This window comes from Oreochromis niloticus, linkage group LG13 (genome assembly GCF_001858045.2).
Source record: "Oreochromis niloticus isolate F11D_XX linkage group LG13, O_niloticus_UMD_NMBU, whole genome shotgun sequence".
Lineage (NCBI taxonomy): Eukaryota > Metazoa > Chordata > Actinopteri > Cichliformes > Cichlidae > Oreochromis > Oreochromis niloticus.
This window is the reverse complement of record NC_031978.2, coordinates 19,254,300-19,282,043: the sequence shown is the minus strand read 5'-3', so window position 1 is coordinate 19,282,043 and position 27,744 is coordinate 19,254,300. Positions and strand designations below refer to the sequence as shown.

The 27,744-nt window shown below is 38.2% G+C and overlaps 2 protein-coding genes and 1 long non-coding RNA gene across 5 annotated transcripts; 1 reads left to right on the top strand and 2 right to left on the bottom strand.

Moving 5' to 3' along the window:
- Window positions 1–817: 817 nt before the first annotated feature.
- On the bottom strand, window positions 818–25,417 carry LOC102080354 (peroxisomal N(1)-acetyl-spermine/spermidine oxidase). 3 transcript variants are annotated; one of them, XM_025897226.1, is made up of 11 exons: window positions 24,991–25,417; window positions 7,521–7,743; window positions 6,321–6,497; window positions 6,078–6,208; window positions 5,798–5,985; window positions 4,860–5,041; window positions 4,497–4,666; window positions 4,161–4,246; window positions 3,935–4,047; window positions 2,738–2,892; window positions 818–2,250 (listed from the first exon to the last, which is right to left on the bottom strand). In XM_025897226.1, exons 2-11 carry the CDS (start codon window positions 7,672–7,674, stop codon window positions 2,137–2,139), a joined length of 1,470 nt encoding a protein of 489 aa, XP_025753011.1. In that variant the 5' UTR covers window positions 7,675–7,743; window positions 24,991–25,417; the 3' UTR covers window positions 818–2,136. The 3 variants fall into 3 exon arrangements, with proteins under 3 accessions (XP_025753011.1, XP_025753012.1, XP_019222200.1); XM_025897227.1 differs by lacking the exons at window positions 7,521–7,743; window positions 24,991–25,417 and adding exons at window positions 8,382–8,459; window positions 9,217–9,280; XM_019366655.2 differs by lacking the exon at window positions 24,991–25,417 and having other exon boundaries at window positions 7,521–7,951.
- LOC112841914 (uncharacterized) lies at window positions 9,874–11,099 on the top strand. Its single transcript, XR_003213386.1, has 2 exons — window positions 9,874–9,940; window positions 10,084–11,099. It is a non-coding gene; the product is annotated as an uncharacterized LOC112841914 (long non-coding RNA).
- On the bottom strand, window positions 17,585–24,997 carry LOC102079225 (peroxisomal N(1)-acetyl-spermine/spermidine oxidase). Its single transcript, XM_019366653.2, has 10 exons — window positions 24,768–24,997; window positions 23,574–23,750; window positions 23,331–23,461; window positions 23,050–23,237; window positions 21,800–21,981; window positions 21,423–21,592; window positions 21,087–21,172; window positions 20,861–20,973; window positions 19,280–19,434; window positions 17,585–18,792 (listed from the first exon to the last, which is right to left on the bottom strand). Exons 1-10 carry the CDS (start codon window positions 24,919–24,921, stop codon window positions 18,661–18,663), a joined length of 1,488 nt encoding a protein of 495 aa, XP_019222198.1. The 5' UTR covers window positions 24,922–24,997; the 3' UTR covers window positions 17,585–18,660.
- Window positions 25,418–27,744: the final 2,327 nt, after the last annotated feature.

Below are 27,744 nucleotides of genomic sequence, written 5' to 3'. Positions count from 1 at the left end.
GTTCCCCCATCCCTGATGTATGGTTTGGAAGCAGTGGCAAGAACAAGAAACAGGAGCTGGATGGCAAAGTTGAAGATGCAAAGTGTTTCTAAGGAGTGGTCACTCCTCCAAAAAAAGCTTTGCAGCATAGGGACAGATGAGCTGACAGAAGAAAAGTTTGCATGCCTCGCTATAGCTTATCACATGACATCACCTTATATATTCATAGAGAGCTACTTTATTTGTCTTTAGTGGCTTTCTTAAATAAAATACACTTCATTACACATTGAGTATTTTATTTGGTGACTTTGAGGAAATGTATTTGTATTTCCAAAAAACAAAGACCTCACTTGTCAGTTAATAATTAAAGTTGTATCCTGCAGTTTCTCAGTATTAAACTTCAGAGTATTAGAGAACACAGACAGTGTATGTTCAAACAGATGACTCATATCAAGGTTCTTATAGTTAGCTGGTATTTTGATCTATATAACATACTAACATTTTCATTTCAAATGACAGAAAGCCTGAAACGCCTGGGTGCCCTAGAATGCACCTGGATCCTGGTAATCCTGGTTTATGATTAACCTTGGTGCTTCTAGTACAGAAGAGAAAAACACCTTTGCTGAGGTGCAAGTGAGAAAGTTCCTGCTCTCTTTATGCATAAACCAATAAAGACAAGAGTATTTGGTGACCTCATAAGGTGAACACGTGGGGAGAAAAAAAGGACAAAAACAACAGAATGCAGCAATGTAATCTCTTAACAATGCACAGTATTGTCAATATTCTCATAAGTAGACATTAATTTACTTGCATAAATAAACACAGTAAACACACTACAATGTGTCCATGTTTGATTTTATTTATTCATTAAAAACACAATCACAAACCTGGATAGAGCCCTTTTGTCCACTTGTGACAAGTAAAGCAAAGTGCTTCTCCTGTCATTTACTTAAGTTTTATTATAGGGAATCTAATAAATTATGTTTGCATAAAATGAAACAAAATCATTACATATTTCTAAATATTAGGAGGACCGCGGTTCTTTAGAAAATGCAAATATATCATTATTTTGAGTTTAATGTAATGTTTCAATGATTTGGTGTTCTCCCTATTGGGGAAATGAGCTATTCTGCATCTGAATCACACATTATATTTGTGGTCTTTTTACTCTATAGAAAGATAAAAACACACAAGCAACTACTACAGTCATTGGTCCTGATTGTGGTTTAAAACAGATGATTTGAACTAGACCTTGATTTGTGCTTATAATGCATCGGGAAATAGTGGCGATGTCCAGGGAATGCATTTATGTATGAATATTTCCACTATGGAAAATAAAGCTATTACATAGCTACATTTTATCTAGCTTACTTCATCCATATCTGCTCGTTTTCCCATTTTTAATCAATTCTGTCCTGAGTCACACTCAGTAAGGGTTGTATCACTAACCCCACGCCACACTGACCCACTTTTCAATAATTTCCTGCTAGTTTGCCTGCCATGTGTATTTTTTCTATTGTACCTGCTTTGCTTTGCAAATTTTATCCAAGCACCTGCCCAACTACTGCTTGCCTGTAGCGATTAAGTCACTTGTGATCTACCTGTCGTTTTTATGGTATGCCATGGTTGGCTGTGTCTTATTTGTTCATAATACACTAAAATTGTTCAGTGCTCTTATTCTTTGATATTTTTTATTAAAATTGTTGGCTGTTGTTGATTCAGTTTGTGCATATTCTTATTTTTAAAATCACAACAAAAACATAATTTTACTTGTATTAATATTACCAACAACCCCACCAGTAAAAGTTCCCTTGGCAACATGTTAGCAATGACTAATGTATAATGTAATGTGTCAACCTTTAAACCCAGATAAGGAGTGGAACTCCAGATTTCAACATAACTATGCCACAAGCCCTCTTTTTTCCCATATTCAGCACTGTGGTTTTTAGTGCGAACAGACAACCACTATGATTACTCAGTGTCACCAGATAAGACACAGATAAGATTTGTCTTTTATCTTATCTGACTAAAGAGCAGTCAGAAAAGATAAAAGACTTATCTGATTGTTTTTTAGTAAAAAAAAAAAAAAAAAGCTAAAAGAAAAGTCTTTATCTTTAAATTTCTTAGATTACAGGGAATTCATGGGCTAACAGAAGCCTAGTAGTGAGTGATGAGTCTATCTGCTTCTCTCCACCCAGTGAGAATTGCTCCATGGACAGTGGAGTAAAAGTAAGGATGGGTTGCCTCTCCAGCAAACAACACCTGCAGGGGCTGAAACACACAAGCAGTAAAAGTGAGAAAAAATTTTTAAGGTTATATTTTGTCACTTTCTGTCTAACTATAAAGTAACAGAAGTCAGTACTTCCCTGGGCAATATGACTCACTTGATTTACTAATAGTTCATATGCTGCACACCATGCCAAGATATGTCACGTTTTCTAGTAGCAATTCTTATCAAACTGTGTTATCACTGGCATTTTTTATAGATTGAATAAACAAATGTGAACAAATGATGCTTTTTTTCAACAGGCTGCTAGTAACAAAGCGCTAAAGGATACCATTTAAAATGGGTTTTAACGGACAAAACGCTCCTTTGAAAATGGTCAGGTACCAGGACTGGATTGAACATTTTTAAAGAAATTCAAAAAAGCCCAGAGAACTCTTACTCAAGACCACTTTAGAACAATGACATGAAAGTCTGGCTCCTTAGAAGCAAAATATTAGCAAAAATTAAGAGGTGGCTCAAGACATTCTGTACCTGTGACAGAGTTTCCTGTGAAGGCAGAGGTTCCATCATGTTCTTCAGGTCCTCGGCTGTACAGCCTATGGCTGGGTGACAGTAGGAACCGTATGTCCAGGGATCAGTGAACCACCGGGAACACAGGATTCTCTTTGGTGTGATGGCACTGTTTCCTACACACAAATATGAAATAACCAAGGCTCAACCACTTCAGGAAATATAAAAAACCCCCAGATATAAATAAATTACTTTTACTACATATTAAAGCCTTCCCTCTATGTATGACAGCTTTGTGGGACTTGAATACTGCATATCAGTAACTATTTCCTAGCTCATTTCAGCAGGCAGTGCCTTATACACCCCAAACATTCTGGTTTATTAAAAAGCAGCAGCTGGATCAATTATGGATCAATTACCTGAGAAGAATATTTCTTGTAGTTGAGCCTCAAGCTACTTTTAGATGCTCCCCTTTCCAAAAGGTGTTGCCACATCAGGCAGCTCTGTATATTTGATTTGACAGATTATTATGGGTGCCCTTCCTGACGTAGTGTCCAGGTGATTTGTGTGTTCACTTGGGCATAAACCAGGTAGCTTCTACTTTAATGGTGCCCATTCAATACCTATTCAATACTCTAACATGTACATTTCTGCACTAGAAGGTTTCAATCAAGTAAAATAGCTGCATAGTTTTCTACAATCAATTGTCATCTGCACAGTGGCCTGTTTCGGGCATGTCAACATCAGAGGATAAACTCTGCAATCTGACCTGGTTTCATAAATCTATACTGAACTATTTTCCCAATATTAATATGTTATATATAAGTAAGAGTGTGATGACTATCAGCTTTTTAAAATATAAATACAATTTGTGCCAATATTATATTAGCAGTTTCAACCACAAACTCAGTCTTATTGCTGTAAGACATAAAGATATTTAGGTAATAGTCATACACGTTTGCTGCTCGATTTAATGCCATTATATCTGCATACATACTCTTTATTACCTGAACTCGTTTTATTCCTATAACAATGAGATGTTTTATAGATTTCTAACAAAAAATTGAACTGTCGTGATGCTTGTGCATACAGAGAAGTTTTCTTAGGTATAACAACTATTTTTTTTAAAAATCATTAGTCTCTTTGATATTTATTTTTTATCTTTAATTATGCTATAGAGGAAAGAGCTACACGGTTTAGATCAGATATAAAACTTACCTGTGAATGTACGGACGAGCTTTGTGATTGATTCTCTCACTTTCTCCTCAGGAAGTGTCTCCATATACTCTGCCTCATGGCCACAAATCCAGCCGCACAGAACATGGCTACCCCTGAGAGTTTGTGTTAATCAACAAGAGAAGTCAGAATGCTGGTTTGAATTGCAAAGAAAAGCTTATAGGAGGGAAAAATCATTAATGGTCCCTCAGATTAACATGTCACTTACTTTTCAGAAGGTTTATGCACAGTGAATGTCACCAACTTCCTTATCCAGGATTTACTCACATCTGACACTTGGTCTGACACAGTCGCCTGAAAACACAAAAGGGTTTATGTCCTCTCTGATCTCTGGCTCTAAAGCACAAGTTCACACAATGTCTCTATTGTTACTAGGCAGCATTTCTGAGAGAACTTATTTTATTGCATCATATATATAAAAACAAAGAAACAGGTTCATATCTTTAAAATTGTGCAAGAAAGTTTAAAAATACCTGTCAACCTGTTATTAAGACACAGGTTCTGTACATACTTATGAAACTATTCTGGCCGCTGAACTACAAACCTCGTCTTCCCACACGAGGTAGATGATTTCACAATCAGCATCCCACCACGGCGATTCAAACTCCACAAATATTTTGTCACATGTTCCAAATCCTAGTGTCTCGATTGACTTCAGCTTGTGGGCCGGGAGAGGAGGGTGGAACAGAGTGGAGTGGTGCTTCTTCAGATATCCTGACAAAAAGAAAACGTATTAAAAATTGCATAAACTGCAGCAGAGGGTTAAATCTAACTTGGTCTGTGCTCCATTGTTAAAATAACACTCACAAGATTAAGCTCTGACATTGGTCATAACAAGTAATTTACAATTACTCAATTTCATCTAGAGATACGAAAAACAGGATAAAGTATATGAAAAGAAGTTTACCTAAGGGCACAGTGACAATAACGTGATCAGCAGCAATCCTCTCCCCATTCTCACACTCAACCGTCACAGGACTTAAGCCACCCTCTGTGTTGCTCCAGTGGACACAGCGCACAGGGCAATTGTAGGTCACCAAATCAGAGGGGAGTTCAGACATCAAGTTCTCGATTAGGCGCTCAAATCCTCTGCAAGATAAGATAAACTAAGATGACCATGATGCAGCATCTGTAGTACATTTGTATTTTATATTAGATGTGATAATCATAGCTGTTGATAATGACAAAGTGATGATGAGTGTCCATGAAGTGTGCAAAAGTTGATTCACTGCTTACTATTGAGGTTCATTAGATTAGGGCGCCAAAGAATAGAATAGTGTGACCTTTGCATATATATTATTTTATCTATATTCCAAACACTTAAAGTGAAACCTAATCACACAATTTCAGATATTGGATTTCTGATTTTCATGGCCTATACGTCATAATCATCAAAATTAAAATGAAAAAGGCTTGAAATCTAAAAATTTTTATACTATCTACAGTCAGATTTACATCCTCTCAAAAAGGTCTTGTTTGTGAACCCAGAGAAGAACAACAAAAATAGTATACAACCTTAAAGTTGTTTCAGCATGTGTTCCTGGTTATTTCATAGTCTTTCAAGACTTAGTCGTGGTTAATGATTCTCTAAATGAATTAAGGTGCAGCGAATGGAAATCAAACCCATGACTTTTAAAAAAATGTCTCAAAGTTAGATCAAAGGATTAAGGGACTAAGGATGTAAATCACTGCCACTTTAATAACTCAGTATTAATCAATGCAGCTTTACTCATTGACAGCACTTGGTGGTGAGGGCATAAACTTAAATTGCTACAGGTGAGCAAACGACGAGTAAATGAATGGCATTTATGTTAACATCCTTCATGCATACAATGATGCACAAACCTTGGAAGCGTGCAGTCCACACCACGTAGGCTCTCAAACATAGAAAACCCTGCCAGGTCTATGTCATCCATGCTATGAGTGGCACTTCCACAGCACTCAAACTTCAGCATAGTACTGAAGGCAGAGAGAAGCAGCTGCCTGGTGGTTTCATCCTCATCTTTCCACCTTTCTGCTGCTTGGTTCTGCGCCTGCACAAAATTTCAACAAACAGTTCTTTTTTGTGGTTTTTTTGTACAGGTTTTTATACCATCAGCAACAAGCATAATTCAAAACAATGCACCTTTGTTCGCATGAAATGTCCTAAACTCTTCCAGGATGTGTTTTGGGGATTTTGAAATTTTGAAGCGTTATCCAAAATCTCACGAAACAGCTCCTCAGCTGGTTCCATGCTTTCTGCACTCAGCCTCTGACCTTTGGGACAGAATTTAAAGTTGTAATAACAACCACAGCTTACCATGCACGCTATTATTATATACGATGATGTGATGTGCTGAAGTACACTTGTGCTACTATGTCTGGTGACCTGAACTGCTGAACCAGTTGGGGACCAAGGGAGGATCTTCATCCACGTCTACGGCCTGGTTCTCTGGATTGAGGGCTTCTGGAGGCAAGAGGCCATAGTCACGAGCCAGACAAAACAATGGGTTCTTCTCAGTTGGGCCATGAATGTAAGCCGCACCAATCTCTGTAATGGTGTTACCTGTCAAAGAAAAACAAGTCTTTGTGTACATTTACTTGCACAATGACAGTAAACTGACCAAAGATTAAGTTGACAGCATAATTATCTTGATGATGGGAGGCCATTGTACTAGTAGATCAGGTTTCACAGAACTCTTTGTAATTCTGAGAAAAACTAAAGACAGCCCATGAGCTGGAAGCTGGAAGAACCAGTTGTAGCAGCAATAGCTTGAAGTTATTCTTTTCTGCATGACTGCATGACTTTAGTAGTCTCTCACGTCTTTGTGGAGGAACTTTGGCCAACTCTTCTTTACAATGTTGCTTCAGTTTATTGAGGTTGGTGGGCATTCATTAAAGCACAGCTCTGTTAAGGTCCCACATTTAATCGTGTTGAGGTCTGGAAGTTGACTGAGACATTGCAGCACCTCGATTCTTTTCTTTTTCAGCTATTCTGCTTTAGATTTGCTGCTGTGCTTGGGATCACGGTCCTGTTGTCTGACCTACTTTGGGCCAAGCTTTAGCTTGTCAGAGAGACAGACTCACATTTGACTTTAGAATACGTTGGCACACAGAGATCGACTCAACCACTGCAAGGTGCCCAGGTCACACCTGGATCCTACAGCAGACTGCCAAAACCTTTTTTTTTTTTTAAGTGAGGTTCATCCAGACTTTCATTGCACCTGGTTGCTAAGATGCACTTAGTTTTTCACGGTACTGCATAATGTCCTGTAAAAAGTTTAATGTGAGGTGTCTGTATGCACTGGCATAGTTTTTGTGTTGTTTCACCATTCGGAAAACATCAGAAAGTTGCACAACAGTCCAAATACTGAAACTGAAAAGAAGTACAACAGAAGATGCTGACAGCAGCAGGTGATTAAAAGAGACAAGAACATGTTGGATTGCTTATCCTCCTAGATTGTCTGCAAAAGATGCTCACACTTAGGAATTAATGTTGTTCTTACTAAGGATTTAATTTAGCTGGTTTCTGATATTCTGACAGTGTAAAGTAGAAACCGACTAAAACAGAAACTACATATAAACTTACCCAGAGCTGCTGTTTTTATTCGTCCCCCGCTTCTTCCAGTCGCCTCAAGTATCCGCACATGACGATATCCAGCTTTGACAAGCCGGTGAGCCGCTGCTATACCCGATACTCCACATCCTATTATAACTATCTCTGGGTCCTCACTCGTCGACATCCTTGGTTTGCATGAAATTGTAGGACTGTCGCTCTCACAGCTTTATCTCAAGTTCACCTCTGGGCGTGTATGAAATAAGCTACAGCAGAGGCGGAGCCAGACATTTTGTACACCCGGGGCTTAGCCCCGAAGGGTAGTACGCGTGTGCGTGTGTGTGTGTGTGTGTGTGTGGGGGGGGGGGTTAGAAATGACTTAAAGATTTATTAGGCTGTGTTTTGAGTTTTGTTAAAAAAAGAATGACTTCATTTAAGAAAAAAAAAAAATCACATATGCAGGACACCTTAAACTAGTTTTTAATTAAGCAGCAAGGCAGAACAAAATCAGGGCTGTATCAAGACACGCAGACTAAACCCCAATTCAACCAGACCCAGAACTGATCGGGAATTAAAACAGGACTACAACGGTTCAAAATCAGGACTACTTAGGACTTAACCAAAACAGAACCAGAATCAAAACTAGATGATAGTAGCACTAAAAATCATCATAGACCTGCACTACACTTATTTTTTAATTCTACCAAAGTACACTATTTAGATTCAGAAAAGTTTATATAATTATTTAGCCTTGTTGTGCAGACAAGCCTGCATAACTTAATAAATATAGAATTTGAAAAGTAACAAATGGTATCTAAAAAGTTACACTAGGCACTAGATACATGTTCTCATGATTTTTGGCAAACAACCATTTGACTAACATGTGTGTCTCACCTGGCTCTTGTTCCATCTCTGTTCTGTCCTCATTCTCCCCTCTCTCTCCCTCTCTGTTCCTCTCTCTCCCTCTTTGTGCTGACAATCAAGCCAAACACCAACATCAACAAATATACAGTGGAAACCAGATATTTACACACTCTTCAGATAAAAACACAAACACTTTTTTAATTGTAACATCAAATCAGACTAAATGTTTATTTTTTTAGATTGATAAATATAAAAAACATATTTGTTAAATTTAAGAGTAAAGAGAGAAATTGTCTGTATTTCTTTATTGCAAATGGCACCAAATTGTATTTAAAATTGAGCCACACTTATGGAGGGCCACAATTCTTTTCCTGGTGTTTTGGTTGACATCTCTTGATTTTCCCATGTCAAAGAAACAGGCTCTGTGTTTTGGGGGTGCCTTATATGCATCCGCAGGTGTGCCACCAATTTACTCACATGGACTCTACTAACCTATCAGAAGCTTCTTCAGCTCAGAATGGAATCATCTGGAGTTTTCTTATTAATTAAAGAGACAATAAACTTTATTTATATCCCTAAATTTGATGAAAGTGATTAAAATAGACAGCTCTCTCTCTCTTTTTATTCTGACATTTAACTAATTCAAAAGATATTTCAATATTTATTTATCTAAAACAAAACAAGTTTACTCTAAATTGATGTTTAACAGTAAAAAAAAATAAATGTTTTTTATGTTTTTTCCCTAAAGTGTATGTAAATATCTGGGTTCAACTGTGAATATACTGCTGTGTATTGAAAATTCTCTTGATTTGCATAGAAATATACTGAACAACATACAAAGCATAATATATAAAATAGCATTTACCTGAGTTTTTTCTTTGAAAGAACCCTCTAATGTCCATTGTTGTGTACATCAGTAGATAACTGAAACCGATTTTGTGCTTTGTTTAGCCGTGGAGGGTAACAACTGAAAATATGAAATAAACACACATAAGGTAAGACTCTCTAAAAAAACAGCATTGTTGTTCGGCTTTTCATTTCGCCATTTGTTGATTCACTCGAAGAGCAAGTAACGCAAGGGCCAAGTGATGAGTTTGATGTCAATCTTTTGTGATACACCGTCATATTTACATTATTTGTACAGTACGAATGATTTGCTTTGGTAAGCTTTCCTCTGTCTGCCTGGCTGCGCTCCCCCCCCCCCCGCTCACGTGCGCAAGTGCGGTGCTCAGTCGCCTAGTGCCTGAGCTCGGATCATACCAACATTAGGGGGAATTTACGCACAGTCGTAAATTCCCACAGTGTGCGCTATGTGCTTCGAATATTGTGTGTAGTTTTTGTTTTATACAGTTGTCAGTCAGGCAACTAACTATGAAAAAAATTACACTCCAAAAGACCCCGGGCTTCTGAAAAAACAACCCGGGCTTAAGCCCAGTAAGCCACCCCCCCGCTCCGCCAATGAGCTACAGTGTGACTCGAGCATACAGTGGGGTGTGACTTATATATCGGTGTACATTATACAGTAGTGGTAACGCGTTGGCAGTCCGTGGACGACGGAGGCAGTGCCGAAAATAGGTGGCAGGCTACAGGTGTGTGGGCTACTCAGCCAGCCGTGGACAACACTGAAGTTACAGAATACAAAGAGCTGAAGTGAAACACAGTGTTAAAGGAAATGAAAAGCGTCCTCTACAGCCGCTGTCTGTGCCTTGCTGTATTCATTATTATTTTTTAGCTCGTCTCTTGCTCCTGGTGGAAGTCATCTGTCCTTTCCTTCCCTGTTTCGGCCCACCTCTCAACCAATCACCGTTTGACCGACGCACAACGTCATCCACGTCATCCACCACTAGGAACGTGCAGTTGGGATTTTGGAGGACTGCACTGCAGCACGTTTGCGGTACTTGTCTGTAGGAAAAGGCAATACACAAAAGGAAACAATTGATTCAATATGTCACTTGTCTCTTTGAGATTGTCATTGTTATTGTTCTAAATAAAGTTCATTTGAAAAAACAAAAAAACAAAACAAAAAAAAAGGAAACAATTACCGGACCATAAACGCATCATCAGGAAGCATCATTGCACTTTGTCTTAACTTGTATATATAAGCAGTGACCACAGACACTTGACATGATTTCTCTGACATCAAACTGGAAAAAGGACCATAAAAGGAGAAATATAAAAATGAGAAATACAGTTTTGAAATGATATACAGACACATCTGCCCCAACAGCAATTTGGTGATTTTTAAAACTTTTAAAGCTCTTTTGTTAAATGTTAATGTTCTTCTGAGATCGTCTCCCAACCAAGCTGCAACTAATGCAAAATGAAACCAGTGCTGAAGTGCCAAAAGTCCCAGTTTCTCCAGTGGCCTCTTGATAGATTTAGCTACCAGTTCCTAATTTGAAAAGTTGGAAGTGCCTTAAAACTCCATTCTTTTAACTGGTCAGCAGGCTGCTGTTGGGATGGACTTAAGCAAAAATTCACAGGGGACCCCTCCAACCAGCGTTCATCTCTATTTTTTTATAATCTCACACTCCTAATAGTACTAACAGTCCTATAAAATCCAGGTGTTTATTACTCCAGAAATGCCAGTGACCACATTTGTTTTTTCCTCTTCTTTTTTTCTTTTTGCACTCCTAGAAAAATAATTCATAATTTTCCTGGCATGATTCTGTCCCCTTTGAGTCGGATGGAACCTCCTTAGAGAGGTTAGGTCTCTCTAACTGTCACTGCCAACTTTGCACATTGTAAGATAAGATAAACTTTTATTAGTCCCACACGTGGGAAATTTTTTACTGCTGTACTTTTAAATTTTCAGTCCTCCTTGCCCCCCACTTGACCTGTGACCTCAGTAAACTTTTTTTCAGATTATTTGTATGATACTAAATGGAATAAAAGCTCATTTTGTAAATTATGGTTCTGATTAGAGCTCACTAAGCCTGTTTACATTGCCTATCGACTTGTCAATCAAACTGTGAGCCAATGAGTGTGTAGTTTACCCCAGTTTCCCAGTTAATTTAATCGATAGACAAGATGAAAGATGGTTTCATTGGTTTGGGTCTTGCAATTTTGTCATTTCTGCACCGGTGTAATTTTTTCACACAGATGGTTCTGCTTAGGTTGTCCCTACAGAAATTGTTTTTGTGCATCAGTATTTCAATGGCCACTAGAGGCTGCTATTACAGTAAAAAAATGCTTTAACAAATGGCCTGTGTTTGTTATTTACACACACACGAAAACAGCGAATTACAATAAGTGTTTCTAAATGGCATTTGAACTTATATGCAGAACATTGTATTTAATATTGATTTACTCCCTTTAATTTTAAGATGATATTAAAATATGATAAAAAGTTTTGTTTTTGGGTTCAGAGATGGGATTGTAAGTAAATTTACAACAACAGGAACACCACTTGATAAAACAGTCATAATGTCAAGGTCCACACAGTAGCTCTTTGGTGAATGCAAATCATTACAATTGTTTTTATTTTTGGTTTACTGCTAATCAGTTGCCAGTCTCTCAGCTAGGGTGCAAAGGCCAGGTTTTCACAGCTTCCTATGTAGCAGTTTTATCTGGATCACGGATATGTGGTTCAAGACCTCCTGTTTTGTGAATCAGTCATTGTTTATAGATGCAAATGATATATCTTTAAAAGCTTAACCATCTTCAGACAATAGCTGATGTTTTTGAAATTACTTTTCAGAAATGTAATCCTTTTTTTTTTAAATGGAACATTTACATGCATGCAACAAGTTCAGTTGCAATGATCAATAAAACTTGCTTTTATTGACCACAATCAGAAACCAGAAATGTTCAGCTATATAAATCCAATGTCTGCTTATAGTTTCTACTAACTTCCATGCATAAATATTTAGTTAGTTTAATATATAGCAATGCAACAGGATATCTTATCCATTTGCAGGAAAGGCAGACTCTGGTGCTTATCAGGAATTTTGTATGAGCATATGTTTTTCATACTGAAAATTAAACCAGTATTCAAAGGCTCAAAAGAAATTACTGCAGCAAACATGATTATACTTGGAGTTTTTCAACAGTAGTTGACAATGAACAGAAATCAGACAAGGAAGATTTGGCTTTTAGTTATTATTTTAAATAAGGTAAAACTTTTGTTTACTTGTGCAAAAATAGTGTTGCCTTTCTTAATTTAGAGTGATTCAAATGATAGACTATTTAGGGAATGTACCCAGCAGCAACCTTATTTATATTACACAGTGTTGTCACATTACAGATTTAGTCATGTTAGCCATTGTTACATCAGTCCCTAAACAGGAAATCTTTTCTCTATGGGCTCAAAATGTGGTCATAAATATTTTGTACTTGTAAATCAGTGGACTGCAAGTTATAAGTACGAATTTTGACCCTATTTTTCTTCCTTTCATCTGATTGGTCAATGTCATGTCAATACAAATGTAACAATCCAATCAGAGAACAGATGGGTTTGGCTGTCGGAGAGGCGCTTTTTTTGAACTGCAGGTCTTTGAAGGGAATAAATGCCTTTTTACATGCTAACCCAGCGTTTTCCTTCATCACCACGAAAGAAAACAGTCTGTGGTCGTCCGAGTTTGGTGATTTTTGTGTCACAGGTCTACGTGTTTAATACAGGGACTTCCACAGCCTTTTCAACAGCGCTGCGGACCGCGGGGGGGAGGGCGGGCAGTGTTTTGGAAATGACAGTCTTCATTACAAAGCTTTCTTCGTTATGAATTAGCATACATGTTTTTATTGAACATTTGAAGAACTAGCAAAAAAAGCAGAAACTCTTGTAGAGGACATAAAGTCAGAGATAGAAACGACAAGGAGCAGGTGCATCTAGTACAGGTAGAGCTGCTGCAAGAAACCACAGAGCTCAGCAGCCAGCGCAACAAATTCTGGATCCTTTGCTTTTAGTTAGCATTAGCAGCACATCCTGCATCTGATGTGAAAGGACTTTTATGCTGCGCACTGTGACTCACAGCAATGGTCCCGGGTCAGCCCTGACTTTGTGTTAAACCAATCCTAAAGTAATAATGGTATTTCTAACCACTGACATACCACAACTTTATCCTTTCAACAGCTGCTGAAAGTTAGCGGACCTAGCTGCTATCGGATATTTATATACAGATCCTCCAGCTTCAAACTGTATTACCCTTCAAGGACCTGCCGTTCAAAAAAGTGCCCCTCCGACAGCCAAACCCATCTGTTCTCTGATTGGTTTGTTACATTTGTGATTGACATGACATTGACCAATCAGATGAAAGGAAGAAAAATAGGGTCAAAATTCGTACTTGTAACTTGCAGGGTTTCTTTGGCACACAAGTCCGCACACAAATCTTTTTTACGCACACACAAATTCTTTTTACACATACAAATCTTTTTTATGCACACACACATTCTTTTTACACATACAAATCTTTTTTACACACACACAAATTCTTTTTACGCATACAAATCTTTTTTACACACACGCAAATCTTTTTTACACACACAAATTCTTTTTACACATACAAATCCTGATTTACAAGTACAAAACTGATTTACAAGTACAAAACTGATTTACAAGTACAAAATATTTATGACCACATTTTGAGCCCATATTTCTCAGCTTGCTAATTATAACCCAACTGTCTATCATTGCGCCATGGTTTTGTTGTGTGTCTACAGAAAAAAGAGAGAAAAAAATAAAAAAGAAGTCACGCGCACAAGATAAAAGAAGAGTAGTGGCACAAAGCCCATACTCACATCATATGTGACTTCCTCTCCCAGGTCCTGGGAGAGGAAGTCACATATGATATAAGTAAATGTGTATAAGTAAATAAACACTGTTTATTTACTTATACACACACAGACACACACATACTATTTTGACAGAAGAAAAGTTTGCATGCCTCGCTATAGCTGATCACATGACATCACCTTATATATTCATAGAGAGCTACTTTATTTGTCTTTAGTGGCTTTCTTAAATAAAATACACTTCATTACACATTGAGTATTTTATTTGGTGACTTTGAGGAAATGTATTTGTATTTCCAAAAAACAAAGACCTCACTTGTCAGTTAATAATTAAAGTTGTATCCTGCAGTTTCTCAGTATTAAACTTCAGAGTATTAGAGAACACAGACAGTGTATGTTCAAACAGATGACTCACATCAAGGTTCTTATAGTTAGCTGGTATTTTGATCTATATAACATACTAACATTTTCATTTCAAATGACAGAAAGCCTGAAACGCCTGGGTGCCCTAGAATGCACCTGGATCCTGGTAATCCTGGTTTATGATTAACCTTGGTGCTTCTAGTACAGAAGAGAAAAACACCTTTGCTGAGGTGCAAGTGAGAAAGTTCCTGCTCTCTTTATGCATAAACCAATAAAGACAAGAGTATTTGGTGACCTCATAAGGTGAACACGTGGGGAGCACTGCAAAAACTCAAAATCTTACCAAGAGTATTTGTCTTATTTCTAGTCAAAATCATCTCATTACACTTAAAACAAGACAGAATCAGCTAAAGGGCAACATTTCAGTAAGCTAAAGGAACTTGTTTCAAGACAGTAAATCTTAAAACTAGAAAAAAAACTAGACAATTTTCACTTGTTTCATTGGCAGATTTTTTCGCTTATTTCAAGCTAAAATATCTTGTATTAAGTAAAAAAAATTGCCAATGAAACAAGTGAAACAATGTGTGTTAGTAGGCAGGTTTAATACGTGTGTGTGCAGTGGAGCTGCAGATTCAGCAGGGCATGTCCTTAGAACTGCCTTTCCTTCACATTTCTCTGTTTATGTGTGTTTGTGTGCGTTTTAGTTTTACCTTTGTTGCAATCCTACGGACTCTTTATCAACCTCCACAAGAAAAGCTGGCCACAGTTTTCCAATTTTCATGTGTTCTCACATTAACAACAACAGACTTCATTTTAACTCCATGCTCTCTTCTCCCCACTTCTCACAGCTTCTGTCTCTCTCCTGCATCTGCAGCAGTTCATAGTTGTGGCGTGTCAGGGGGCCAGTGGGCCGTTCTTCTTCAGCTTTGTCTTTCACTCTTTTCAGTCTCTTCCTTTGCCATTTCAGCTCCCAGTATGGCAAATGTGAAACTCAGACAGTCTTCTCAAGTCCATTCACACACAGTGATGACGCTGGAAGCGCATACTTCCATCCATCCATGGTATTTGTAAATGCTGCTGAACCCTTTAAGGTTCAGGGCAGTGTTGCTGTGTGTTCACATTGTCGAGTCTTGAAGTTGACGCCGTTGCTCTCGAACTGCATTTTGTCTTCAGGGAGAGATCGATCGCCCTCGAAGCTTGTTCTTCAGTGTACATGGAGTGAAGCTGTGTAATATTCAGCCAAAACACGGCTGGGTGTGGTTCCAATTATGTTAATCTATCATTTTGCTCCGGCCGCTGTGCTTGTGGAGGACGTTGATCCAGTTCCGTAGCCACCTGTACAAAAACACTAAAACATCTATTTAATATCATTTTCATCACTGCTCATTAACACTTTCCCTCTCTTATTCTTCTATCCACATTTTAACACCTCTCTTTCCATCACTCTCGGATATACACACACCCACAGCACTTCTCACACACACACACACACACACACACTTCTCTTTACTGTATTCCTCAGTTTCTACACACTTCATACTGCACATACTCTTTCCCATATTTCTGAAAGAGAAAAAAAAATCATGCAATCAAAACCTGGATTTGCCCGGACCACCCAGAGGAGGCCGTACTGCTGACCTCAGCTTTGTGGACAAGCGCATTCGCCGTCCAGCCTTTTCCTTGTGGTTCAAAAGTGTTAAACACCATAAACTAAGGACAGAGTCCTTCCCACAACAGTCCTGAAATCAGGCGTCGTATTCCTGAAGTTTCCCTCCCAGTGGTCCATCCAAAACAAAAAACAAAAAAAAAAACAACAAAAGCAACAACAACAAAAAAAACTACAAACAAAAAAACAAACTCTTATCCCTGTCAATATCTTTCTCTTACACAACACATACTTCACCCATTTGGAGTTTTCACCCAGACCACCTCCAGGGACACAACCTCCCCACGGCTCCTGTAGCCGCTTTGCTGAGCTCAGCACCCAATTGCAGCCGGGCGTCCCCTCTGCAGCCTTTGCTTCGGTACAAAGTGCTAAAAACCATAAACCCAAGGACAGAAGAGTCCTTCCCAAGGACAGAAAGGTCCTTCCCACGACAATCCATAATTTAGGCGTCGCTTTTTTGAGGTTTTCCCTTTTTGCGGTCCGCTTGAAAACTCCCCCCAAATCAAAACAGCTCACCGTTGCAGATTCTTTTTCCATTTCTTTCCTCATAGTTCGTTAAATTCCTGCATGTCTGAGTCGCTGAAGGCCTCTAGTGGTTCCCCCCCATTTTTTTTGAAAAGAACGGTGGGACTGGGGCAATTTTCCCCCAGGATGGCCAGTCACCGCGTACCTGCGATTCAGCGAAACCCACGTGAGGAATCCTGTTCGTGACGCCAAATTGTTATGGAAATTTTAACAATAACCTGCAACAAACCCAGTGAGCCTGATTTGAAGTGGGTTTAATAAACACATTGCAATGTGGAGAGAGTATCCCAGTGAAACACCAGGACCATCTCTGCCTTGTGGCCACCGCCCTTACATCTTATATACAGACACACAGACAAAGAACATTGCACAAACTCTAACATGTTGGCCCCTCTCACGGGGGGCTATACCTCCTCCTGCACAGAGAGAATTATGACCTTGTTTTCTGCTTAGCCTTCACCTAAGGATTTACATCCCTGATAAGCAGAAGAAGTCTCACTATCTGTTTAATGTCTCCCATTACAATGGCCTCACTGTGTTAACTTTCCACATGCATGTAAAGTAGTGGCAGGAGTGCTCTTACTATGGTAAAGTGAGAAAGTGATATTACTACAACTAATGTGATATAATTAAATATGTGATTAATATATGAAAAAAGAAATCTGCCACCACAGTAGACATTAATTTACTTGCATAAATAAACACAGTAAACACACTACAATGTGTCCATGTTTGATTTTATTTATTCATTAAAAACACAATCACAAACCTGGATAGAGCCCTTTTGTCCACTTGTGACAAGTAAAGCAAAGTGCTTCTCCTGTCATTTACTTAAGTTTTATTATAGGGAATCTAATAAATTATGTTTGCATAAAATGAAACAAAATCATTACATGTTTCTAAATATTAGGAGGACCGCGGTTCTTTAGAAAATGCAAATATATCATTATTTTGAGTTTAATGTAATGTTTCAATGATTTGGTGTTTTCCCTATTGAGGAAATGAGCTATTCTGCATCTGAATCACACATTATATTTGTGGTCTTTTTACTCTATAGAAAGATAAAAACACACAAGCAACTACTACAGTCATTGGTCCTGATTGTGGTTTAAAACAGATGATTTGAACTAGACTTTGATTTGTGCTTATAATGCATCGGGAAATAGTGGCGATGTCCAGGGAATGCATTTATGTATGAATATTTCCACTATGGAAAATAAAGCTATTACATAGCTACATTTTATCTAGCTTACTTCATCCATATCTGCTCGTTTTCCCATTTTTAATCAATTCTGTCCTGAGTCACACTCACTAAGGGTTGCATCACTAACCCCACGCCACACTGACCCACTTTTCAATAATTTCCTGCTAGTTTGCCTGCCATGTGTATTTTTTCTATTGTACCTGCTTTGCTTTGCAAATTTTATCCAAGCACCTGCCCAACTACTGCTTGCCTGTAGCGATTAAGTCACTTGTGATCTACCGGTCGTTTTTATGGTATGCCATGGTTGGCTGTGTCTTATTTGTTCATAATACACTAAAATTGTTCAGTGCTCTTATTCTTTGATATTTTTTATTAAAATTGTTGGCTGTTGTTGATTCAGTTTGTGCATATTCTTATTTTTAAAATCACAACAAAAACATAATTTTACTTGCATTAATATTACCAACAACCCCACCAGTAAAAGTTCCCTTGGGAACATGTTAGCAATGACTAATGTATAATGTAATGTGTCAACCTTTAAACCCAGATAAGGAGTGGAACTCCAGATTTCAACATAACTATGCCACAAGCCCTCTTTTTTCCCATATTCAGCACTGTGGTTTTTAGTGCGAACAGACAACCACTATGATTACTCAGTGTCACCAGATAAGACACAGATAAGATTTGTCTTTTATCTTATCTGACTAAAGAGCAGTCAGAAAAGATAAAAGACTTATCTGATTGTTTTTTAGTAAAAAAAAAAAAAAAAAAAAAGCTAAAAGAAAAGTCTTTATCTTTAAATTTCTTAGATTACAGGGAATTCATGGGCTAACAGAAGCCCAGTAGTGAGTGATGAGTCTATCTGCTTCTCTCCACCCAGTGAGAATTGCTCCATGGACGGTGGAGTAAAAGCAAGGATGGGTTGCCTCTCCGGCAAACAACACCTGCAGGGGCTGAAACACACAAGCAGTAAAAGTGAGAAACATTTTTCAAGGTTATATTTTGTCACTTTCTGTCTAACTATAAAGTAACAGAAGTCAGTACTTCCCTGGGCAATATGACTCACTTGATTTACTAATAGTTCATATGCTGCACACCATGCCAAGATATGTCACGTTTTCTAGTAGCAATTCTTATCAAACTGTGTTATCACTGGCATTTTTTATAGATTGAATAATCAAATGTGAACAAATGATGCCTTTTTTCAACAGGCTGCTAGTAACAAAGCGCTAAAGGATACCATTTAAAATGGGTTTTAATGGACAAAACACTCCTTTGAAAATGGTCAGGTACCAGGACTGGATTGAACATTTTTAAAGAAATTCAAAAAAGCCCAGAGAACTCTTACTCAAGACCACTTTAGAAAAATGACATGAAAGTCTGGCTCCTTAGAAGCAAAATATTAGCAAAAATTAAGAGGTGGCTCAAGACATTCTGTACCTGTGACAGAGTTTCCTGTGAAGGCAGAGGTTCCATCATGTTCTTCAGGTCCTTGGCTGTACAGCCTATGGCTGGGTGACAGTAGGAACCGTATGTCCAGGGATCAGTGAACCACCGGGAACACAGGATTCTCTTTGGTGTGATGGTGCCGTTTCCTACACACAAATATGAAATAACCAAGGCTCAACCACTTCAGGAAATATAAAAACCCCCCAGATATAAATAAATTACTTTTACTACATATTAAAGCCTTCCCTCTATGTATGACAGCTTTTTGGGACTTGAATACTGTATATCAGTAACTATTTCCTAGCTCATTTCAGCAGGCAGTGCCTTATACAGCCTGCCCCTCCAATCTGTCCCCTGTGACAGCCAGTGGGGTGGCCTTGTGTTCTTGTTTTCTTGTTGCCTGTTTCTTGCAGGTAGGTGGAGCTGACCCAGTTATAGATGCAGCACACCTGAGAAGGCCAGTCCTAGTATATAAAGACACCTTGACTGAACCATGGCTGTCTCTCTTTGTCTGGCACTCATTATGTTCATTTTGTTCTTCGGTTATGGCTGTTGTATTATTTAACTTGTTAACCACAAGTTAAATAATACAACAGCCATAACTAAGTAAGTAATAAGTTTCTTTACCTTATTTCATTAAAAATATCTTACAGCCTTTAAAAGCCTGTGTGTGGTCTCCCACTTGCTTGTCACGTCTTTTGAGCCGGGTTGTGACACGACAAACATTCTGGTTTATTAAAAGGCAGCAGCTGACCACTATGGATCAGTTATCTGAGAAGAATATTTCTTGCAGAAAAGCCTTAAGCTACTTTTAGATGCTCCCCTTTCCAAAAGGTGTTGCCACATTAGGCAACTCTGTATATTTGATTTGACAGATTATTATGGGTGCCCTTCCTGACGTAGTGTCCAGGTGATTTGGGTCTTCACTTGGGCATAAACCAGGTAGCTTCTACCTTAATGGTGCCCATTCAATACCTATTCAATACTCGGTCTAACATGTACATTTCTGCACTAGAAGGTTTCAATCAAGTAAAATAGCTGCATAGTTTTCTACAATCAATTGTCATCTGCACAGTGGCCTGTTTCAGGCATGTCAACATCAGACAATAAACTCTGCAATCTGACCTGGTTTCATAATTCTATACTGAACTATTTTCCCAATATTAATATGTTATATATAAGTAAGAGTGTGATGACTATCAGCTTTTTAAAATATAAATACAATTTGTGCCAATATTATATTAGCAGTTTCAACCACAAACTCAGTCTTATTGCTGTAAGACATAAAGATATTTAGGTAATAGTCATACACGTTTGCTGCTCGATTTAATGCCATTATATCTGCATACATACTCTTTATTACCTGAACTTGTTTTATTCCTATAACAATGAGATGTTTTATAGATTTCTAACAAAAAATTGAACTGTCGTGATGCTTGTGCATACAGAGAAGTTTTCTTAGGTATAAAAACTATTTTTTTTTAATCATTAGTCTCTTTGATATTTATTTTTTATCTTTAATTATGCTATAGAGGAAAGAGCTACACGGTTTAGATCAGATATAAAACTTACCTGTGAATGTACGGACGAGCTTTGTGATTGATTCTCTCACTTTCTCCTCAGGAAGTGTCTCCATATACTCTGCCTCATGGCCACAAATCCAGCCGCACAGAACATGGCTACCCCTGAGAGTTTGTGTTAATTAACAAGAGAAGTCAGAATGCTGGTTTGAATTGCAAAGGAAAGCTTATAGGAGGGAAAAATCATTAATGGTCCCTCAGATTAACATGTCACTTACTTTTCAGAAGGTTTATGCACAGTGAATGTCACCAACTTCCTTATCCAGGATTTACTCACATCTGACACTTGGTCTGACACAGTCTCCTGAAAACACAAAAGGGTTTATGTCCTCTCTGATCTCTGGCTCTAAAGCACAAGTTCACACAATGTCTCTATTGTTACTAGGCAGCATTTCTGAGAGAACTTATTTTATTGCATCATATACATATAAACAAAGAAACAGGTTCATATCTTTAAATTTGTGCAAGAAAGTTTAAAAATATCTGTCAACCTGTTATTAAGACACAGGTTCTGTACATACTTATGAAACTATTCTGGCCGCTGAACTACAAACCTCGTCTTCCCACACGAGGTAGATGATTTCACAATCAGCATCCCACCACGGCGATTCAAACTCCACAAATATTTTGTCACATGTTCCAAATCCTAGTGTCTCGATTGACTTCAGCTTGTGGGCCGGGAGAGGAGGGTGGAACAGAGTGGAGTGGTGCTTCTTCAGATATCCTGACAAAAAGAAAACGTATTAAAAATTGCATAAACTGCAGCAGAGGGTTAAATCTAACTTGGTCTGTGCTCCATTGTTAAAATAACGCTACCAAAAACCCCCCATTAAGATTAAGCTCTGATATTGGTCGTAACATGTAATTTACAAATACTCAATTCCATACAGAGAGACGAAAAACAAGATAAAGTATATGAAAAGAAGTTTACCTAAGGGCACAGTGACAATAACGTGATCAGCAGCAATCCTCTTCCCATTCTCACACTCAACCGTCACAGGACTTAAGCCACCCTCTGTGTTGCTCCAGTGGACACAGCGCACAGGGCAATTGTAAGTCACCAAATCAGAGGGGAGTTCAGACATCAAGTTCTCGATTAGGCGCTCAAATCCTCTGCAAGATAAGACAAACTAAGATGACCATGATGCAGCATCTGTAGTACATTTGTATTTTATATTAGATGTGATAATCATAGCTGTTGATAATGACAAAGTGATGATGAGTGTCCATGAAGTGTGCAAAAGTTGATTCACTGCTTACTATTGAGGTTCATTAGATTAGGGCGCCAAAGAATAGAATAGTGTGACCTTTGCATATATATTATTTTATCTATATTCCAAACACTTAAAGTGAAACCTAATCACACAGTCTAACAATTTCAGATGCTGGATTTCTGATTTTCATGGCCTATACGTCATAATCATCAAAATTAAAATGAAAAAGGCTTGAAATCTAAAATTTTTTATACTATCTACAGTCAGATTTACATCCTCTCAAAAACGTCTTGTTTGTGAACCCAGAGAAAAACAACAAAAATAGTATACAACCTTAAAGTTGTTTCAGCATGCGTTCCTGGTTATTTCATAGTCTTTCAAGACTTAGTCGTGGTTAGTGATTCTCTAAATGAATTAAGGTGCAGCGAATGGAAATCAGACCCATGACTTTTAATATGGCAGAGTGCAAAAAATGTCTCAAAGTTAGCTCAAGGACATGTCCATGAATCCTGTTTGGCTACTTCAAATATAATCTGTAGTGAATAAATAACAAATTATAGAGATTAACTGGGTGAAACTAGAGCAGTCAAGAGCATTTTATATTTATTTAGTACGTACTTACAGACATCAAGGCACCTGTGTTTCATTGTCTTAGTCTTTATTGTGGATAAATTAGCTTTGTTCTTGTAAAACCAGACAATAAATAAATAAATAGCTAATTGCTATAATGAAAACCACAGAAGGTTCTCATACAGGCTGATCAGAGGATTAAACAAAAGAAACAATCTAAAGGACTAAGGATCTAAATCACTGCCACTTTAATAACTCAGTATTAATCAATGCAGCTTTACTCATTGACAGCACTTGGTGGTGAGGGCATAAACTTAAATTGCTACAGGTGAGCAAACGACGAGTAAATGAATGGCATTTATGTTAACACCCTTCATGCATACAATGATGCACAAACCTTGGAAGCGTGCAGTCCACGCCACGTAGGCTCTTAAACATAGAAAACCCTGCCAGGTCTATGTCATCCATGCTATGAGTGGCACTTCCACAGCACTCAAACTTCAGCATAGTACTGAAGGCAGAGAGAAGCAGCTGCCTGGTGGTTTCATCCTTATCTTTCCACCTTCCTGCTGCTTGGTTCTGCGCCTGCACAAAATTTCAACAAACAGGTTTTTTTTTTGGGTTTTTTTGTACAGGTTTTGATATCATCAGCAACAAGCATAATTCAAAACAATGTACCTTTGTTCGCATGAAATGTCCTACACTCTTCCAGGATGTGTTTTTGGGATTTTGAAATTTTGAAGTGTTATCCAAAATCTCAGAAAACAGCTCCTCAGCTGGTTCCATGCTTTCTGCACTCAGCCTCTGACCTTTGGGACAGAATTTAAAGTTGTAATAACAACCACAGCTTATCATGCACGCTATTATTATATACGATGATGTGATGTGCTGAAGTACACTTGTGCTACTATCTCTGGTGACCTGAACTGCTGAACCAGTTGGGGACCAAGGGAGGATCTTCATCCACGTCTACGGCCTGGTTCTCTGGATTGAGGGCTTCTGGAGGCAAGAGGCCATAGTCACGAGCCAGACAAAACAATGGGTTCTTCTCAGATGGGCCATGAATGTAAGCTGCACCAATCTCTGTAATGGTGTTACCTGTCAAAGAAAAACAAGTCTTTGTGTACATTTACTTGCACAATGACAGTAAACTGACCAAAGATTAAGTTGACAGCATAATTATCTTGATGATGGGAGGCCATTGTACTAGTAGATCAGGTTTCACAGAACTCTTTGTAATTCTGAGAAAAACTAAACACACCCCATGAGTCAACAGCTGGAAGAACCACGTGTAGCAGCAATAACTTGAAGTTATTCTTTTCTGCATGACTTTAGTAGTCTCTCACGTCTTTGTGGAGGAACTTTGGCCAACTCTTCTTTACAATGTTGCTTCAGTTTATTGAGGTTGGTGGGCATTCATTAAAGCACAGCTCTGTTAAGGTCCCACATTTAATCGTGTTGAGGTCTGGAAGTTGACTGAGACATTGCAGCACCTCGATTCTTTTCTTTTTCAGCTATTCTGCTTTAGATTTGCTGCTGTGCTTGGGATCACGGTCCTGTTGTCTGACCTACTTTGGGCCAAGCTTTAGCTTGTCAGAGAGACAGACTCACATTTGACTTTAGAATACGTTGGCATACAGAGATCGACTCAACCACTGCAAGGTGCCCAGGTCACACCTGGATCCTACAGCAGACTGCCAAAACCTTTTTTTAAAATATTCTTTTAGTGAGGTTCATCCAGACTTTCATTGCACTGGTTGCTAAGATGCACTTAGTTTTTCACGGTACTGCATAATGTCCTGTAAAAACTTTAATGTGAGGTGTCTGTATGCACTGGCATAATTTTTGTGTTGTTTCACCATTCGGAAAACATCAGAAAGTTGCACAACAGTCCAAACACTGAAACTGAAAAGAAGTACAACAGAAGATGCTGACAGCAGCAGGTGATTAAAAGAGACAAGAACATGTTGGATTGCTTATCCTAGATTGTCTGCAAAAGATGCTCACACTTAGGAATTAATGTTGTTCTTACTAAGGATTTAATTTAGTTGGTTTCTGATATTCTGACAGTGTAAAGTAGAAACGGACTAAAACAGAAACTACATATAAACTTACCCAGAGCTGCCGTTTTTATTCGTCCCCCGCTTCTTCCAGTCGCCTCAAGTATCCGCACATGACGATATCCAGCTTTGACAAGCCGGTGAGCCGCTGCTATACCCGATACTCCACATCCTATTATAACTATCTCTGGGTCCTCACTCGTCGACATCCTTGGTTCGCATGAAATTGTTGGACTGTTGCTCTCACAGCTTTATCTCAAGTTCACCTCTGGGCGTATATGAAATAAGCTACAGTGTGACTCGAGCATACAGTGGGGTGTGACTTATATATCGGTGTACATTATACAGTAGTGGTAACGCGTTGGCAGTCCGTGGACGACACGTCTACCTGCAGAGAGCGTCTGTTGTCGACGGAGGCAGTGCCGAAAATAGGTGGCAGGCTACAGGTGAGTGGGCTACTCAGCCAGCCGTGGACAACACTGAAGTTACAGAATACAAAGAGCTGAAGTGAAACACAGTGTTAAAGGAAATGAAAAGCGTCCTCTACAGCCGCTGTCTGTGCCTCTCTTGCTGTATTCATTATTATTTTTTAGCTCGTCTCTTGCTCCTGGTGGAAGTCATCTGTCCTTTCCTTCCCTGTTTCGGCCCACCTCTCAACCAATCACCGTTTGACCGACGCACAACGTCATCTACGTCATCCACCACTAGGAATGTGCAGTTGGGATTTTGGAGGACTGCACTGCAGCACGTTTGCAGTACTTGTCCGTAGGAAAAGGCAATACACAAAAGGAAACAATTGATTCAATATGTCACTTGTCTCTTTGAGATTGTCATTGTTATTGTTCTAAATAAAGTTCATTTGAAGAAAAAAAAAAAAAAAAAAAAAAAAAAGGAAACAATTACCGGACCATAAACGCATCATCAGGAAGCATCATTGCACTTTGTCCTAACTTGTATATATAAGCAGTGATCACAGACACTTGACATGATTTCTCTGACATCAAACTGGAAAAAGGACCATAAAAGGAGAAATATAAAAATGAGAAATACAGTTTTGAAATGATATACAGACACATCTGCCCCAACAGCAATTTGGTGATTTTTAAAACTTTTAAAGCTCTTTTGTTAAATGTTAATGTTCTTCTGAAATCGTCTCCCAACCAAGCTGCAACTAATGCAAAATGAAACCAGTGCTGAAGTGCCAAAAGTCCCAGTTTCTCCAGTGGCCTCTTGATAGATTTAGCTACCAGTTCCTAATTTGAAAAGTTGGAAGTGCCTTAAAACTCCATTCTTTTAACTGGTCAGCAGGCTGCTGTTGGGATGGACTCTAAGCAAAAATTCACAGGGGACCCCTCCAACCAGCGTTCATCTCTATTATTTTATAATCTCATACCCTTAATAGTACCAACAGTCCTATAAAATCCAGGTGTTTATTACTCCAGAAATGCCAGTGACCACATTTGTTTTTTCCTCTTCTTTTTTTTCTTTTTGCACTCCTAGAAAAATAATTCATAATTTTCCTGGCATGATTCTGTCCCCTTTGAGTCGGATGGAACCTCCTTAGAGAGGTTAGGTCTCTCTAACTGTCACTGCCAACTTTGCACATTGTAAGATAAGATAAGATAAACTTTTATTAGTCCCACATGTAGGAAATTTTTTACTGCTGTACTTTTAAATTTTCAGTCCTCCTTGCCCCCCACTTGACCTGTGACCTCAGTAAACTTTTTTTCAGATTATTTTGTATGATACTAAATGGAATAAAAGCTCATTTTGTAAATTATGGTTCTGATTAGAGCTCACTAAGCCTGTTTACATTGCCTATCGACTTGTCAATCAAATTGTGAGCCAGTGAGTGTGTAGTTTACCCCAGTTTCCCAGTTAATTTTATCGATAGACAAGATGAAAGACGGTTTCATTGGTTTGGGTCTTGCAATTTTGTCATTTCTGCACCGGTGTAATTTTTTTCACACAGATGGTTCTGCTTACGTTGTCCCTACAGAAATTGTTTTTGTGCATCAGTATTTCAATGGCCACTAGAGGCTGCTATTACAGTAAAAAAATGCTTTAACAAATGGCCTGTGTTTGTTATTTACACACACATGAAAACAGCGAATTACAATAAGTGTTTCTAAATGGCATTTGAACTTATATGCAGAACATTGTATTTAATATTGATTTTCTCCCTTTAATTTTAAGATGATATTAAAATATGATAAAAAGTTTTGTTTTGGGGTTCAGAGATGGGATTGTAAGTAAATTTACAACAACAGGAACACCACTTGATAAAACAGTCATAATGTCAAGGTCCACACAGTAGCTCTTTGGTGAATGCAAATCATTACAATTGTTTTTATTTTTGGTTTACTGCTAATCAGTTGCCAGTCTGTCAAACCTATCAGCTAGGGTGCAAAGGCCAGGTTTTCACAGCTTCCTATGTAGCAGTTTTATCTGGATCACGGACATGTGGTTCAAGACCTCCTGTTTTGTGAATCAGTCATTGTTTATAGATGCAAATGATATATCTTTAAAAGCTTAACCATCTTCAGACAATAGCTGATGTTTTTGAAATTACTTTTCAGAAATGTAATCCTTTTTTTTTTTTTTTTTTAAATGGAACATTTACATGCATGCAACAAGTTCAGTTGCAATGATCAATAACACTTGCTTTTATTGACCACAATCAGAAACCAGAAATGTTCAGCTATATAAATCCAATGTCTGCTTATAGTTTCTACTAACTTCCATGCATAAATATTTAGTTAGTTTAATATATAGCAATGCAACAGGATATCTTATCCATTTGCAGGAAAGGCAGACTCTGGTGCTTATCAGGAATTTTGTATGAGCATATGTTTTTCATACTGAAAATTAAACCAGTATTCAAAGGCTCAAAAGAAATTACTGCAGCAAACATGACTATACTTGGAGTTTTTCCATTTCTGCAGGGTTTGAGAAGTTCATAAGAAACAGCTTTCCTTAGCTGGACACAGTTAACCTTTAGCAATATTCCCTTAAGTAGTGAATAAATGTGA

Coding starts and splice junctions, on each gene's coding strand:
- LOC102080354 (XM_025897226.1), bottom strand. CDS start 7,674: ATGTCGACGAGTGAGGACCCAGAGATAGTTATAATAGGATGTGGAGTA. Junction 6,209..6,320: donor CAACTGGTTCAGCAGTTCAG/GTCACCAGACAT, acceptor TCTGTCCCAAAG/GTCAGAGGCTGAGTGCAGAA. Junction 2,893..3,934: donor GCTCGTCCGTACATTCACAG/GTAAGTTTTATA, acceptor ATTTGTGTGTAG/GAAACAGTGCCATCACACCA.
- LOC102079225 (XM_019366653.2), bottom strand. CDS start 24,921: ATGTCGACGAGTGAGGACCCAGAGATAGTTATAATAGGATGTGGAGTA. Junction 23,238..23,330: donor GACATTTCATGCGAACAAAG/GTACATTGTTTT, acceptor AATTTTGTGCAG/GCGCAGAACCAAGCAGCAGG. Junction 19,435..20,860: donor GCTCGTCCGTACATTCACAG/GTAAGTTTTATA, acceptor ATTTGTGTGTAG/GAAACGGCACCATCACACCA.